This window comes from Montipora foliosa, chromosome 3, assembly GCF_036669935.1.
Source record: "Montipora foliosa isolate CH-2021 chromosome 3, ASM3666993v2, whole genome shotgun sequence".
In the NCBI taxonomy this organism is placed as follows: domain Eukaryota; kingdom Metazoa; phylum Cnidaria; class Anthozoa; order Scleractinia; family Acroporidae; genus Montipora; species Montipora foliosa.
In genome coordinates this window covers 29,179,819-29,197,318 of record NC_090871.1, presented here as the reverse complement: position 1 = coordinate 29,197,318, position 17,500 = coordinate 29,179,819, and the positions used below count along the sequence as shown (strand labels likewise).

The window sequence follows — 17,500 nt, the reverse complement described above, 5'->3', positions numbered from 1 at the left end:
CTACACTTTATGAAATGGGAGAGAAACTCCAACAAGACCTTTTTCTAAAAAACAAAATTCTTCTGGAAACCTCGTAATTTACAAAGTGCGTTGCTCAATCGGTATTTGTTATAATTATGCCCTTCCCCCATCTTCCTGGAGATTCAATACCAAAATACACATAAAGTAATCATATACTATTCTTTTCACTACAGTTCTTTTGTATGAGCGTCATATATCAGTTTGATAATTGTTTTTTTCGGCGTTTTTCTTACTTTTCTCTCTTCTCTTTTCACGGGATTTCGTTTTTTCTTTTCGTCGCTATTTTTTTCTTTTGACGGTTTGTCATTACTGAAAGAACTCTACCACTACACGGACATTGCTATATGACAATTGCTGTCAAGCCATAGTTTCCATTTCTGGACAACTATCGCAGCTGAGCATAGCCTACTCCTAGTTCCTCAATTAACAAACTAAGTGAACTGACAACACTACTTAAAACAAAAACGTCTGGAGCTTCAAAATGACTGCAAAAATGGTACGATAAATAAAGAACTATGACTCAACAAAAACAGATAAAATAGAAATTATTTACAGTCTTCGGACGACTGGTTTTAAATAGTGAAAACTGATATATTTTCGTATTTACATGTTAAATACACTGTTGCTCCCTCAATAGTTAGAAGTTTCTTTCTACAGGAACACGTTGGTCGAGCTATCGATTATCGCAAAGTTCAACTAGTCTACAGATTATACATTTAGATAAACTATTTCTGTTTTCAAGAAGGTTTTAAATGCCCACCTTCAACCGACAGGCTTCATTTTCGAACGTTTGTTTTTGTTATGGAATTCGCATTGCTTATCGTAGCGTTCTGATTGGATGAATTTCAGCTTTGGCGGGATTTTCATATATGGAAATTGTTCCACGGCAGGCAGTACCTGCCTGTTAAAGGTGGGCCTTTAAGCATGCAATAATATAAACCCTGAGGAAATTTAGCTTCGGGTCCTTCAGGTCGATGATTGAACAGCAGCAAAATCGTTTAGTTCTCCAACTACACCAGAACACACCTGCCGTGGAACAAGACATAAAAAAAAAACACGGTGAAAAAGCCTTTCCTTCAGATTTCGTGGCTTACTTACTCTTCCAAAAATGGTGAGTTGTTGTATTGTCTATTACGGGAGACTACGAGTGTGTCTATAAAAAGGATATACACAACATAATTGGAAATGGTCCTCTAGAACTTTCTTGCCGAGAAAAACAGCACCACATTCAAATGGCCGTTCATCGTGTTCGTATGGAAAATAAAATTGAGTTTGCAAGACAAACTTTCTTCATCGTGCAAACACGTCACGGCAAAGTGGAGTGAAAAATCATTGGTATCGATACGATGTGATCACGACTAACGATAATGGGTACAGGCTAAGGAATGGTATGGCGGCTGCAGGCGTTGTGTTTTATTATTGTTTGTACAAAAAACCTTCCAACTCGCTTTAAAGGTAAACATTACGAGTATTTTACAGTAAAACCAACATCATGCAGTAGTGTTGTCTCCTTTCATGTCGACGGCTTCCGTAACTGATGTTACCACTAAGAAAAATTTTCCATGTCTCCCACTGCCCTGAGGCCACCCCTACCCATTCAACTTTTGTAACCCAGCATGCCATTCGCACTTTCAGTATTCGCATGGAACGACTGAAATTTCGAAGAGGACCTTATTGTTTTGGAATAAAAGCTCTGAATCGTGGGTGAAACTGCTTGAGTTTGGTTAAAATATACAGGACGGAAGTAGCTACATCTCTTGTTTGGTTCTCCTGATGAATTGGGCCAACCAGGATATTTTCTGCGCTTGTCTTTCGCTCCAAATGGCAGGTATGGCGAAATCATTGACAGCCTTCGATTCTTATTTTTCTTTGTAGTGAAAAATCGTATCAAACGGCAGGCTCAAGAAATTAGTGCACCAGAAAAACAACAACAATCTGCATGGTATGCTCATTTTGTTACAATATACTCGAATTTCTGCCAGTAAAAGCAAGTTCGAAGGTTCTTTAAACAAACCTTCATAAAATGAGTATCAAGATTTTATGAGTTAATGAGTCAATGAGTCATGAGTCAATGAGTTAGTGCAGTTACCCTAACCCATAAAATGAAAGCTAAAATTTCAGAGTGCTTAGGCCTAATCACTGAAACGAGGGCTTAGGCTTAATCAATAAATTATTGCTACATTGACTGTGAGTCTCATTGACTCATGACTCATTGACTCATAAATCATGGGACCTCTCATAAAACACAACAACTGCACATGTCATACTGTATCTTGTCCTAAGTGAGGTTTGACCGCCCGTTTCACCCGACGGATTTGCGAACGGTTTCGACAGGACTCTTGTGGATGAATGCCACGCTAAGAATAATCCTAAATCCGCATGTACATATCGTAAATAATTGCCACTTAATTTTATAATATATGTTATTGACACGAAAATCAAATGATCAATCAATCCATCCACCGGATCGGTCGATCGGCTAGTGGGTCGGCAAATCGTTGAAATAGTTGCTGACTCGTTAAAAACGAAGTTATTACTTTTGACCTTAATTTGACAAGTTATTACGTTAAGGTACCAAGGAGGTTCAAATCGAAACCGACCTCAATTATTTTATGCAACGTACATTTTTGCAATGGCTGCCTAATTCTCGCTCGCTCATTGGTTAATTTTTATTGTCAATAAGCGGACAGAGACATAAATTTATGCGATATTGACGCAATATTGCTCGGACCTCTTTAGCTTGTACGTTTTGTTTTCCCATTTTAGACCACGTGATGTTCTCAGGGGAATTTTCCTTTCGTTTTTTCATAAGTTATGCGTACATATTCACGTGCATAGGACGACATTTGAAAGAAAGTTTTCCCTAGAGTAACATCACGTGGTCTGAAATGGAAAAACTGCGGATCCACGAGGCGATACCCACAGGTAGTTTGACAATGTTATGACGAAATTCATGATCAATAATAAGACAGACGCATGGTAAACTGACATCAATTTGTTAAATCGCATGTTCAAGACAACTGAGCACTCGATACTATCAAAATCACTAGAGTGGTAAATCTGCCGTTAGAATTTTTAAATGCGGGCTCCAAAAAACTTATCACGTGATCCGCAAAAGAAGTAGTCACATGACATTAAAAAAGTTGTCACGTGGTTCGTGTAAAGCGCGTTGGCGGTAATGGCATTCAACAAGAAACACTTTTTTGGATCACGTGACAGTACTTTTCGGATCACAAGACAATTTGTTTAAGATCACGTGTTAAGAATCGAACCGCTTCGGATTCAAATTTCCAACGGCAGTTTTATCACTCTGTTTTGGATAGTAGTGAGTGGAAAGTCGATAGATGGTGCAATCTTCATCCGCGTTAAGAGAAAGCATATGTTTCGTCTGTAAATGACATTTATTTTTCCAAAAAAGAATTGTTAAACAAGTCGCCAAAACCAGTTTAGGTTTTGAGAGGTGATGACTAACCCATTGCTTGCTATCTCACTGGTTTGTCCGGTTTCCTTTTCACAGGAGTCAACTAAGCTGTTCATTCTGAAACAAAATTTTAAAGGCACGTTATCTATTTATGGCACAACCACTACTAGTTCAACTATGATACAAAAGCTTTTTGTCTCAGAGCAAGAGGGCAATCGTAAGATGTCCGGGGAAATTTTCTAATTTAAGCGGCTTATTTGATAAAAAAAAAAGAAGAAGAAACAAACACATTTTATTGTACATATTGTTTCTTCCTCTTAAATGTCATCTTTCTTGTACGAGTGCAATTCTGAAGGGAAAAAGGTAAAATTTTATCTAACATCAGTCGTGTCAAAACAAGTCAACAAAAGGGTAGCAGTTCTGGCATTTTTTGATCAGCAAAAAAGGCTCAGTTACCAGCAATAATAATAACTGAGCAACCTACATTGCTAACAAAGAGTAAGATTAATCGTCCGGATTATAAATCTGTTAAGTCTTTTCGCTAAAAACGGGCAGTGAGATTTCGTACTCGTTCTCGTCCTAGAATCTAAAGGTCCCTGTTGTCAAGACGAGGACGGCAAAGAAATGTGCCAAAATTCAAAATGCATGCACGTGCAGGGCGTGCAGAGCTTGTGCCGTCGTCGTCGTCTTTGCGTAAGTTGGGAGCTTAAGCACGCGCGTTTTTGAGACGCGGACGGTAACCGGAAGAGAACATTTCGCGTGCCAGGAAAGTGGCGTCTCCCATACTTTTATAGTAATCATTTCTTACGGAGAAAAGATACTTAACAATGTAAACGTGGTTGTATGAAGACAAGTTAAAGGGGAAAACAACGCACTTCCGGTTACCGTCCGCGTCTCAAAAACGCTCGTGCTTAAGCTCCCTAGTCCTCTACTGTCTTCAAGACGTTTCATCCAGTTACTACTAAAAAAGTTGTTACACATCACGGAAGAGGCCTTTTTTTTTAAAAAGGAGGTTCACAAAGATCAGTCACCACAGGCATACCTTTTTGTCTTTCCGTTAACGTCACCTTCTGGCGACCACACTCGTATAACTTTGAAACCAGTGAGGAAGAGGCCAATGGCAAACAGTCGTTTACTTGGATAGGACGCCAGACACTCCACGTGGTGGTCGACATGGATTGCTCCAAGCAACTGAGCAGAGTTGACATTGTACAATTCAACTGACTTATCGACACAGACCACAAATTCCTTATCACTGATGAACTTGCACTTGTCTCCTCGTAAGCGACGGAGTATGTTTCCTGACTTCGCATCAAGGATGTACACCCAGAAATGCGAGCTGAGAAGAGCAATATAATGTTCAGTGGGGGAGAACATGCCTCCATCTATGCCACTCTCCAAGTGTTGGATTTCCAAATCCTGACTCCAGAGTACTGATGTTCCAATGCACAACTGAACTGTACAAAATTCATCAATGTTGACGAGATGACCTTTACTATTACATGCAACAACCTTATGAAAGGATAGCTCTGATCTTAGGACATTCCCGCTTGATGTATTCAAGAAAACCAAGCCTCCTTCTGTTACGCAACCCACCTGATCTTCTGTGACTGGGATTACCCGGTTTATTTCACCCAAATCAGTCCATTTTCGGATGCATTTTGAAAGATCAAACTTCCACAACTCAAGCGCACCGCTGCTTGTTATCAACAGGACACCATCCGTTACAGAGAAAAGGCAATTCCTTCTTAACCGACTCTTTGCCTTGCGTTTACCGCTTGACACATCCCAAGCAGTAACTGGTTCTTCAGGTAACCAGATTCCAGCATAGACGGTCTTGCCATCCAATGAAAATGCAATCTGCTCAGCAATCGAAGCGTCCAAGTCCAAGTCATTGTTTCCGGTAAGCCGCATTTCAATCCCGCTATCCGTTGCTTTCAATTCGTTGTGACGATTAAGGACAAAACGCAAGTTAGCATCAAAAGGATCTGTATAAGAATTAGGATCACCGAATAGAAAGCCGCTATCACTGAAAAGCGTTGTGTTCGAAGAAAACATGAGACGAAAGTAGGTAACTACTGATGACGTTGAGTGTTTGTTTACCGGTACACTTAACGAAAACGACTCGTCGAATCTATCTTGAGAAAAACTCCAACAGTGAAGCTTTTCATTGTCCTGGCTATATCTTAACATCCCGCAAGTCTGTGACGTCGTCGTTTCAGCCAAAGTCGTGAAACAACTCACCACGTCAAGAAAAGAAATCAGTCCGGAGGAATGGGAAATTGCTAACACCCTTCCATCAAGAGACCATGCAAATGATAAAACATCCTGTTCTCTGTCAATGCGAGCAACCTCTGAGCCATTTTCCAGACTCCACATTCGAATGCACTTAGTATTGTCCAGGCAATCGGTTAACATCTTGGTTTTATCACCAGAGATTGAACAGACGGAGAATTTACAGTTACTCTCGATGAAAAGTGGTTCCAAATCCCCATCAATTGTGTAACAATGGCTAAGGATTCCTGGTAGCACAATGTCTTGAGAAGGATGAAAGACCACGGAGCGATAACATGAGACAACAAGCGAAGAAGGCACCTGTCTGAATGTACCATCCACAAACCTCTTCGGTACTTTCATCGGACGCTCCCATAATAGTCTACCAGTTTGGAGTGACCACAGTTGAAGCATTCCGTTCTGACATTCGCACACCATGAAATCCTTTTCCGCAGAAACATCAATGCAGACAACTCTTGAGGAACATTCAAATTGTGCAAGAACCGGACCCTGTTGTGACTTCTTTTGTACGTATTCCATGTATGGCATCTCTGAATACCTGGTCTGCAAGAGGTTGGACGCCTGAGCAGACAGCACTGTTCCTCCTTCATTCAACGCGTTCTGCAAAAACAAATGAGGTAGGCTTGTGCATCTGTCATCATGATGGTATTTTCTAAGCACGTACTTCAGCGTATTCAAGATGCACTGTTTCCTTTTGGACAATTTCAAAGAGATCCGTTCCTTCTGAAGCCATGAAACGTCTTCAGGTGCTATGACACTGTTTACACATTGCTTAGCATACACAATTTCTAGATCTATGACGTATGCTTTAATTAGTTCCTTAAGGATGTGTGGCTCTCTGTCCCTGTATGAATGACAAATATGTCGAGTACCATGATACAGCGCATACATCTCAGTTGCACTAAATTGGACATCATGCACACCTCGCCGTTTCAGACGATCAAGCTCTACGGTACAAAGGTCCGCAAGTATGTGGTGGCCCTTTTTCTCATCAGCGATAAATTCGTGTTCTCCATAACACGCTCTGTCTGTCAACCAATCTTTAACAGATTTGTGAATAACGTCGAGACGACCTTCACGAATGGGAAGAAGTGACGACACCGTGCAAATAGCGTTTACCACTTTGCGCTTTGCCGGAGGTGAATTTCCGCTGGGCACTAGTATTCTAGAAACAAAGTCAATAGGCAAGGGTTCCCTTGAAGCGGTAATAGCAGCAAGCAGGTTCATGAAATTAACTTCTTTGATGGAAAGATCTTGGTCGAGAAGTTCACCCTCCAAGCGTTTGAAAAAAGACTTGTAAACTGAAGAAACTCCCAGAGGAAGAATGTCATCCAGCTTTGCTCTACTCAAAACTGTTGGATTCTCCTCAATGTAAAGGATGAGAAAATGAACGAAGAGCATAAGCCCTTCAGACTTAACAACTAGTTTCTCTACAACACAATGAACATTATTGGCTTCGATCAAATACTGCAGCCTATTGCTCAGAACTGTTCTGACGTCTTCAATATTCTTCTCATCGTCCGACTCGAGTTCAAATGGTTTCAAATGTTTCAGCTTCTCTGTGATATTCGTTGCTGGTCGTGTGGTAATCAGAAAACGAATCCATGGAGGAAGCTTGCAGAAGTGATTTGCAATCACATCAAGCAGCTCATTGCGTCCGTTGTATTCACTTTCATCGAGGCCGTCTATCACAATTAGCATGTGTCTTCCAGGGGCACCAACATTACACAGAGGTTCTTTAAATAACAGAGCAAATAGTTCCTCTACACTCATGCCATTAAGGTCTCCACCAAGGTTTCTCGACAGCTGTTCTACAAGAGCTTGCTTGTACTCTGGCAGGGTAAAGGTTAAGTGACAAGCCAAGGACTGAAGCATCAACTGAGGACTTCGATAACGAGCATTGTTATACTGGCAAAAGTGGCTCCCTGATAACCTGCCAGTCACCTGCATTCTTTTACAAATTACAGCGGCAATGATTGACTTTCCCATTCCTGCTTTTCCACTAATTACCATGACTCGGTTTTGAGAGCGTCTGTCATCCAGCCAGTTCAGGACTTTGGCAAATACCCATTCACGTGTATCAGTCTGAAATCGTTGAAGGTGATACTCAATATCTCCTCTAAATTCAGACTTGGCGAGCTGGGAAAGGACCTCGTCTGCTTTGCTTTTCTTATTACTCTCTTTCAAGCTACGTACTGCGTCATTTACCTTGTGAAGATTTGCTGCGACTTCTTGCACTGTTTTTTGGGTTTTGGCCTGCGTCTGATGAAGCTCTTCAAAATTCTGCTTGGTCTCGGTCTGAGTCTGACGTATTTCTTGCAGCTTTACGTTACTACACTTCAGCACTTCGTGGTCTCTCATCTGTGTTTGACGTACGTCTTCGATGACCTGTTGCACTTCGGTATGACTTTGATGGATGTTTTTCAGTTGTGATTTGATATCCACTTCATTATCAGCCCACTCAAGCAGGGCATCAAGGTAATGTTCCTCTCCACTCCGTTCTGCCTTCAATCTATCAATTTCCGCTTGACTGAAACCAAGAACCACAAGAGGAGCACTAATTTCTTGCCACAGAAAAGAGAAAGTTGATGCATCAACACTGGTACTTGATATGTGACCGTACAAGACATTTCGGAAAAACTTAATACGAGCAAGGTTGGCCTCGAAGGAAGTGTCATTTGGGGCTGGTTTAGCGTGCCACCCTGAAGATGGAGGGTACAATCCACATATATTGGTCAGTAAGAGAAACAGAAGCGTGATATCGAATGTGCTGGACTCTGGGGTTGCTCCACCTGGAGGAAACAGTTTTTCCCACTGACTTTGATTCAGAACTCTTCGTCGCAAAAGATTGTTAAGGGTAGAGTACCAGCTTTTGAGATCAGCAGCCAAGTTTGCAGGAGGGTGATAACCATCAAAAGCTTTCCTCAGGACTAGTGTTCCGCCATCGACGATAAGCCTGCTGAGCTTGGCTCCATTTGTTTTCTCTGTAGAGCTGGCAAGTGGTGACGATGCTGCAACTGCTGTAGCCATTTTAATCAGAAGCAAAGTTTCTCACAAAAATCTACCTCAAAAGAAAGTAATAACAAATACAGTGAAGTATAGAATACGTGAACATCATATATTTGAACTGCGGAGAGCATTGTAAATCTTGAAATGATAATCATAGTCAAGAGGGCTACTTTGGCAGAAGCGAAAAAAAAGGTGCAGTGCTCTCTACCAATTGAGCTATTAAGCCAGTCACTTTTGTGATCCCTGCACTGGTAACTATAGGGGTCATGGGTTCAAATCCTGTTTGCACCTGAATTTCTTAGGCTTTCACTTTGCTTCTGCTAAAATAGAACTCAAACGTGCAATGATCATTTCAAGATTTGAATAAATTAGACAATGTTGTATAAAGTTATGACTTTCAAAGAGTGGTAAAAATGTGTCATGATAAGAAAATTATAAAGAGTTAATAAGTAGATGGTGCAAGGGTGGTGGCATGAAAGGTCAGGGGACCCCTTGGCAGCAAGGAGCTTATCATTGCATGGGAACCACACCCTTTCTCAAGGCACCTGTCAACACCCAAAAAGAAGTTTGTGGAATAAACAATCAACCAGAATATTGGAGGTTAGGAAATGAAGGAAACAAGTTGGCATAGCAAGTCAAGCAATAGTGCATGGAAACCTCCCGGAATACCCAGTACAGAGCCTTGTTTACATCTTTGCCAAAACTACTTTCAGCCTCATTTAAAATGCTAAACTAATAGCCCTGAAGGGTAGATGTTGTAAATAAACAAACATCTTTCACAAGATATTTGTTAGCAGTTTGACTATATTTCATGTTATTAAAAACTGAACTACGGATATCAGCATTTTCATTGGCTCGTCAGACAGGCTATCAGTTCATATACCTGCTGTACCTTACATGATCAAGGAGCACGTCAGCAATAAAGCGAGCTGAAAACATTTTTGCAGCTCTGAGAAAAAATGGCAGACAAAAGCCGTCTTGGACCGGAATTGACCAAGGCAGAAATCGATGCTTTAGTCAACACAATACATGGACGAGTGGTTGATCCTGGAGTTTTTCATAAAACAATTATTCTACTCGGGCTTGCTAGATATAAAATTATAACCAACTCGGTGCTACGTGCCTCGTTGGTTATCTATCACTTCATATCCAGCGCACCCTTGTAGAATAATTATTGTTAAATATACATATTTGGGCTTGGGAGAGTTGTCTTGTGACTAACCTTGAGCATTTCCATAGAAATAAAATTCGGTTTTTTCCTCTTTTTGTAGACTGACAGCACAACAAATGCAAATAGAACTTGTCTGGAAGACCCTTTACCATAGCCTGTATGGACTTTTGTCACATTTTCATAGTGAAAACTGCTAAACTTACCATGCTCATGTTTTCATGACTGACTAGGCTTCCCTATGACATGTGGGTAGATTGGAAAAATACACTGCATCATTGTCTCTAAGGCCAAAGATATTTCAATTTTCACAAGTTAGCTTCCCTCATTGACCAGTCCACCTGATAAAATGCAAAATTATTGGCTTGTTAGAAACGTGAGTTTCTGAAAACAAAAGAGAAGATTTTCATATAAATAATTAACATATTTAAGTGCATATGGACTACTTAATAACTGAGAGTGAAGTTATTACAGCAAAATCTCAAACTGAGGCCTTGCCATATTGACCGATACATCAAGGACGAGGTTTGAGATTTTGCTGTAACAAACCAAACGGTCAAGGTTATTAAGGTAATACCCTTGAAATTGTTCTACTATCAAACTTTTTTGGAAACTTGGCATAATTAACATTCATGACATGAACATCAAAAAAATGCAATCAAAAATGGAGTCACCGTGCTTGTTTACGCGTCAGCAGGCTCTTAAAATGGGGTATTTTTACTGGTTGCGCGTTAAAAATTCGAATCACCTTCATACAGAATTAGTCTTGGTTACTCGAAAGACACAAAATTTTATTTTGAAAATAAAGCTTCTTTTATTCACATAAGCAGTATTGCTTCATTTACACCGTTTTTTATTGCCTGGTTGTAGGAATAGTGCACTTTTTGGGACAGTTCCGTGGTTAGCTTGAAGTCCTCGCCTTGGCCAAAATACACTCAGTACGGAACTGTTTTCCAAAAAAAATTCATGTTCTACTCTCCAACTTTTTTCTTCTTCAAATATGTTCTTTATTAGACTGTTCTTAGCAAATACCTGAAAAAAGAATCAGGTGTCACCATGCTCGTTTGAGAGAAAAGGAGCATTTATTTCGCTATTGGGCTTAGTTTGAGAGAAATCTCTTGCGTTCTGTACGTGCATGTGCTCGTGTGCACGCGCTGATGACGCGAAAATCGTGCGCAGTAGGAATGCGCAATGCAATACTAAGGAATTACCTTAAGTTGTTTATTATATATGGGTAACATAACAGTTCTAAAAATGAAAAAAAAAACGAATTTGCATAATCCATAATCGGCTTGTCAGCATTATGGGAAAATAATGCCCTAGGGTTTGGCTGCTCTTAGCAAGTCATAGCGTGTGTTATATCGGTCAAAAACACTAGCCATATTATAAATAACAGTAAAACCACATGCACTAGGCAAACAATTAGTGACAATTTTAATGCACCAATTGTCATGTTTGTGCCACCGAGAAAGGTTACTTGAGACTATCAACATACATGCATTTGGTGACCTTAATTGATATTTCCCAGGGGCAACATTAAATAATTAAAAAATAATTTTATGCTCACATACTGTCTGTGCATGAGTCACATGGGACTGCCATGAAAAAAAAAAAACAGTATTCACAGATATTTATGTGTGATCAGAGGTAGAGGCAAGATGTTGCATGCAATTATGCAAAATGCTAGATTGAATTGAAGAGTTGAAGAATTTCAGCAAATATACAAATGTATCTCCAGAGAAAAAAATTAAATTCACACATATGCATGTTTGCTTTACAAATGACATCCTGGCACTTCACCACTTAACTTAAACAGTGTGGCTATATGCCAAGCAGCCGGGCAAGGTCTTCAATAGACTAAATTCCCGGCAGTCAAAAATTTTCACAGAGTTTCCACTAAAAGATTCTTTCCAACTTCTTGCATGAGAGAAATAAATGTTTGCTTAGAAATCTAAAGCAATTGCAAAAATTATGTTGATTTTCTAGCTGACGAAATATCCGAACTAATGTAAAATCTGATCGTTTTCAGTGTGGTGCAACAAAAAAAAATTGACACCATTCAATGAAAAAAGCCAAAAACTTGGAATGTTGTAGGACACATTCTTAAGTCACCTCTCCAATTCTCAGGTCTGTGCAGTACATTGTTTCTGAGTTATTTGTCGAAGCGTTCACACAGCTTTGTAGAGTTTTGTTGTACACCAATGTGGCGGCCAGAAATCAAAAAGAACATCTGGAGTTCTGAATTTTGTTTCAACTGAGTTTGCGCTTAGTTTTCGCTCATGAGATAAAATACGTGTGTATGAGCACATCTTCTAATGTACATGAAACACTCAAACTGCTGAGACTCATAGGGATAGTCCTTTTTTCCAACCAAAACAAAAGACGTCATGGAACTGAAAACTTGAAAAAAGATTTATTTCGAGGTCATCTTCAACCGCCTATAGATAAAAATTCAAAACACCTTGCGATTTTGCTTTTAGAATTTTGATGAAATCACTGTGAAAACCATATATTGTACAGTTTAGAAAAGGTATTATTTTTCAATACCATCGTAGAAACCTGTAAAGCGTCTGTTTACTTGGTTGGATCGAAATCAATGCTGTTAACAACAGCTTTAAAAGTGAACGGCTTTCTTCTACAATCGCACTCAACCTGGGTTGGGTCACACAATGTGGAGTTTGGACTGGATACTGGAAACACAGGTAAGAGATAACAATGGCAGACTGAACATAACTCAGAGTTAACAGCAAAACAACAATAGCACATACTGACCAAGATATTGTAACATAAAAAACACTGAAGTGCCCCTGTGATAATAAAAATCAATCCATTTTTTCTTCAGATTTTGAAAGAGTGTTTCCTTAACACCTGACTAGCAAAATTTTGAGCTTTGAATTTACACAAAAGCTGTTTACTTTGAGTGCAAGTTTTGGATTTCGCGGCCTGCCACTACTCACGTGAAAAAAAATGACTCAATGGACCTCAAATGGTTGGATCCAGGGCAAACTGACATCAGAGGCTCACTAGCTTAAAATCTCTGCATGTGAATGCAGCTTATTAAAAATGCAAAACATGAAATTAAAAGTCAGAAATTCCAAAACTCATGTGCTGCATATTAATTCTGCAGAGAACACACCCATTGCACTCTTAAACTAGTGAGCCTTTGATGTCATTTTCTCCTCGAACCAGCTCTCTCAAGAACTTAAAGTTAGTAATGGTGGACCATTAAATAGGAAGATTCCAGTAAAAATAAAGAGGTGTCTTTTTGAAATCAAGGCTTAAAACTTTGGTCACTAAGTATTTAGTTTTGAAATCCAAACAAAAATAAGAATTGATTTTTTGGTCACACTGGCACTTAAAAAGGAAATCGCCTAAAAAATCTTCTACCTGTTGCCTCTAGTTATTGTTGAGTTGCCTTAAAGGAAACCTCCACTAAAACAAGAGTATAACTTTAAAATTCTGAACATAATTGCTTACCATCAAAATTTTTCAAGCTTTTTCTAATGGAAGCGCTTGTATTCGAAATAAACAAATTTAAAAAACGCTTGTTTTGGTTTTCAAATTTCCTGGGACCTGCCATTTTGGGGTGTTACAAAAAAACTAAGACCCATGAAAACTAAGACCTAAGACTTAAGACCTCAGGGTCTTAACTTTTTGTAGTACGAAAACTACGACCTTCTTGTAAAGAGTGGAAATTACTGGAAAGAAACCCAGGAAAACCTACGGCTAGTCAAAGATTTGAGTGCTGGATGTTGTTTTCATAGACAATGCCATGACACACTTATGGTGCGTTCGATTGACCCTATACACAGAGTGATTATGTAAAACAGTTTGTTTGGTGTTTTGAAGCAACAAGGATAATAAAGATATGTTTAAAATAGTATTTTAGCAGCTTTTTGACAATTTTAATTTGAATCTTCGTAAAAATGAAGGATTTCTAACGTGTATTCCATACATTCCTATTCCGGAATACGGTCAATCGCACTCACCCTTAATGTTGTGTGACAGAAACAAAGGCACTGCCATTCGTCGATGCTTGCTTATTGGCACAGAAACTAAAAAAATAGGATCTTTCGAATAATGAGACATTTAGTCTGTTAACCCTTTGGTTGAAACCACTAAAAATTATTTTGTCCTACAGGAAATTGAAACACGGAGAGAGCTCCTCTCCTCATAACATGAGTTTTGATGGGACTTCTCTGGTTTTCCCGATTTTCTGGACAGCATGGGTGAAAGAAAGGTAAGCGAATCCGTCTTCAGGGGTGGATCCATACCGGTTTGCACTGTTCTACAGAAGTCAGTCAGAAACATGGGAAAGGGGACTTTGGAGAGTTAAAATCTAAAAAATTCCCAGGGGAGCATGCCCCCGGACCCCCCTTGAAACTTTTTTATTATTTTGGAAATCTGTCATTATTTTATCCTTGATCCACCCCCTGGTCTTGTCCTTTTGTAAATAAGGACCATCACTAATATCAGTCCTTGCTGGAGTGTTCACAAGTACGAGAATGTTTCTTTCTACTTTTTCGTAATTGCTATTTGTATATTTCTACATATTAATAAGCAAAGCAAAGGCAAAGCAACCATATTTAACATCGATAACTCGTAACAGTAATTCAACTGACAAACCTGAGGTCGACGGTGCGCTCATTTTACTCCTCTCTCTCTCCATCAGTGCTCCGTTTTACGGTGTCTAAAGCTACTTAGCTACACGGAAAGTAAAGAAGTCGAAACAAGGATGCGAGATCCAGGAATCGGGAATTCACGAATTTTCCACTCTATCATTGTGCATTGATTCAAAAGCTGGTTAATATCCTTCATGTTGTTTTGCTAAATGTTAGGTTCTTGTTCAGTACCGTTCAGTACAACAAATTTCCATCAGCTGTTAAAAGGGAATTTGAAATAGACAGTGAAGAACATTGGTGTTCCAAGAATGTGAATCAAGTGAAAAAAAAGTTACTCCAGGGCAGGAATGTGATGTTCCGAAGGCACTCCGGGGTGGGGGAATTTGACAGTCTGTAGGTGCCCAGGGATGGGAAATTTGACACTTGCTTCCATGAAAATGTCAAATTCCCATCGGTCAGTCCCCCTCCCCCCCAAGGGCTTAACATTGATAGGTGCATTATTCAAAAGACCCTATCTTCAGTTTCTGTGCCAATAAGTAAGCATCGACGAATGTCACTGTTTTTGTTTCTGTCATACAACATTCAAGGGTGTCATGGCGTTGTGTATGAAAACAACATCCAGTGCCCACATCTCGACTAGCGGTAGGTTTTCCCAGGTTCCTTTCCAGTAATTTCCACTCTTTGCAAGGGGTCTTATATAGGTTTCGTACTAGGAAAATTAAGATCCCTACCAAAGCTAAGACCCGGTCTTAGTTTTCGTAGTACGAAAAAGTAAGACCATGGGGTCTTAGGTCTTAGTTTTCGAGGGTCTTTGTTTTCGTAACACCAGTCATACGTATAAAAATTGCCCTACTGTTTCAAAACAAAAGTTCTTTGATTTGCGGCTTTCAGGTCAAATTCTGTGGTTTAACATTTCCGACCGCCGGGCGTTTAGTCTATTTCAGACCGTGCCCGGCAGGGTGATCACAAAAATTATGTTTTCACGTGTCAACAACATAGCGATTTCGGTTTGCACTAACCTGATTCACAGAGTCCAGATCCCTCGTGTAACGCACTCTTTACCCTTTCCCGACGAGAAAGGTTTGCGCAAGGTTAGGTTTGCACGTGCAAGCTCGGGAAATTCGTCCATTACGAAACCAAAATAATTTTTAGAATCGCTTGGCATTTGCAAACTGGTATCAAGTACACTCAATAGGTTTCAATGAGGCTTTCAGTGGGAATTCGGCGAAAATTTCGGTCTGCCGGGCATTTAGTCTTTTCGGTATGCACAAGCTCGGAAAATTCGTCCACCACGAAACCAAAATAATTTTTAGAATCGCTTGGTATTTTCTAACTAACATCAAATACTCTCAATAGGTTTAAATGAGACTTTCGAAGGAAATCGTTGAGTGAATATTTTCTGACAGATGCTGTACGTGAGCCAAAATTTTCGAAGTGTCGATAACCGATAACAGCGATTTTTTGGGTCACAAGCCATTCCTAAAAAAATAAAAACAAAAGAAAAACCACAAAAAACCCCGAGAGACAAGTCACACCACACACTTTTAAAGGTTTCAATTTTCACTACACAGACAAGTTATTCGAGAGATCTACTAGTTTGCGTCAAGCGGCAAACCTTCAACTTTTGTGATTTTGGGTCATTTTTAACCTGTAATTTACGTACAGATATCGACCAACTTCTCAAAAAAGCGAAAAAAGCTGGAATATGAGAATTGTCATGCTTTCATGACGAGCAGCAACCAGCCATTTGCGGTTTTCTCATAAAGCCGATGCTATAAATATTCCTCTATTGACCTCTATTGACAAGAGACGGGAAGGCATATTAACTAATCTAGCTCATATTCTTGTTAAGTGCCTTTTAGCATTTCAAAAAATATAAGAATCCGTATAAACGTGTTCCTTCTTGGGTAAAGAATCTAAAAACGACTTACAATTGCCATAAAACGAAAAGGTACGGACCACAAAAAGATGCCCAGCTGCTGTTTACCTCTTCTTCGAAAGCACCAGGCATGCGATTATGTTTCCGGTTTGATCAAGAAAGCATTGACAGCGGCTAATCGATTTCCCTCGATCTCTCGAAAATTTCATTGCATTGTAGCATTGTAGGCTGAAAAGTTCCCCTCACGAATGCCTTGTTTGTCCCGTCTTATGGCAACACTATGTCGCAAAATGTTCGATTTTGTTGTTATCTCGATATCGGCTCGAGACAGGGATGACTGAGTAACCGCCCATGAAGTGAAGAACAGTAGACTCCCGAACAGATCAACTTCACAGTTTCGTTTGTTATTTTACGAACGATGTCGGTTTGCTTATCAATAGCCAATCTGTTCTTGGGTGAAGGAATTCTTGTTTGAGTGTTCGAAGTGGTTTTTCGGTGAATTGTATGTCGTGCTTTATGAGAATTCTTCTGAGCGGTTCGACAACCGACGTCGTTTTTAAAATAAATTGTATGGTTGCTCGCGAATGTAACAATACCTAATCAGCAAGGCGTAATCGGAATAACAATGATTCTTTTGTCCTTCGCTATTTCAGTCCGGTTTTGAAAGTCTACCCTACATTGGAGAAACGGGAAGGTCGTCCGAAACAACAAAAAAGGAACAAATGAGAAATCTTAGGCTCCGCACAAAAGTGTGATCAAGGATGATGAAACATCGCTAAACATGCATGAACATATAATCATAGAATAGACTTCAGGGGCACCCAACGAGAATATAGTTCAAAACCACTTAATATAGCATTGTTAAACGTATTTTAGTATTTAAACGGTAGATATAGGCATATTTTTATCCCCTAAAAAGTTTTCATCTGTTCGGATTTCTTAGCTGAAAGTCTAGTGATCCGAAAATTATAGGAATCAAAACTTACCTTTTCGAAAATTTTAGCCAGAAAAAGGGCTCCCGAAAATTCTAGGTGACCTTTTTAGGGTAAAAATCCGTTAAAGATGGGCAATTGTACCATTTTTCA

The 17,500-nt window shown here is 39.6% G+C and overlaps 1 protein-coding gene across 4 annotated transcripts in view; it reads right to left on the bottom strand.

Moving 5' to 3' along the window:
* Positions 1-16,940, bottom strand: part of LOC137997252 (uncharacterized) — an 18,734-nt gene extending 1,794 nt beyond the window's left edge. Inside the window, exons 1-5 of one of the 4 annotated variants that reach the window (XM_068843126.1) lie at positions 16,468-16,940; positions 10,121-10,298; positions 4,485-8,798; positions 3,494-3,559; positions 1-1,047 (exon numbers count right to left, since the gene is read on the bottom strand). The exon at positions 1-1,047 is cut by the window's left edge and continues 1,794 nt beyond it. In XM_068843126.1, coding sequence (XP_068699227.1) covers positions 1,032-1,047; positions 3,494-3,559; positions 4,485-8,767 — 4,365 coding nt within the window. In that variant the 5' untranslated portion in view covers positions 8,768-8,798; positions 10,121-10,298; positions 16,468-16,940 and the 3' untranslated portion in view covers positions 1-1,031. The remainder of the gene's footprint in view (positions 1,048-3,493; positions 3,560-4,484; positions 8,799-10,120; positions 10,299-16,467) is intronic. The other 3 variants (XM_068843123.1, XM_068843125.1, XM_068843124.1) reach the window with 3 other exon arrangements.
* Positions 16,941-17,500: the final 560 nt, after the last annotated feature.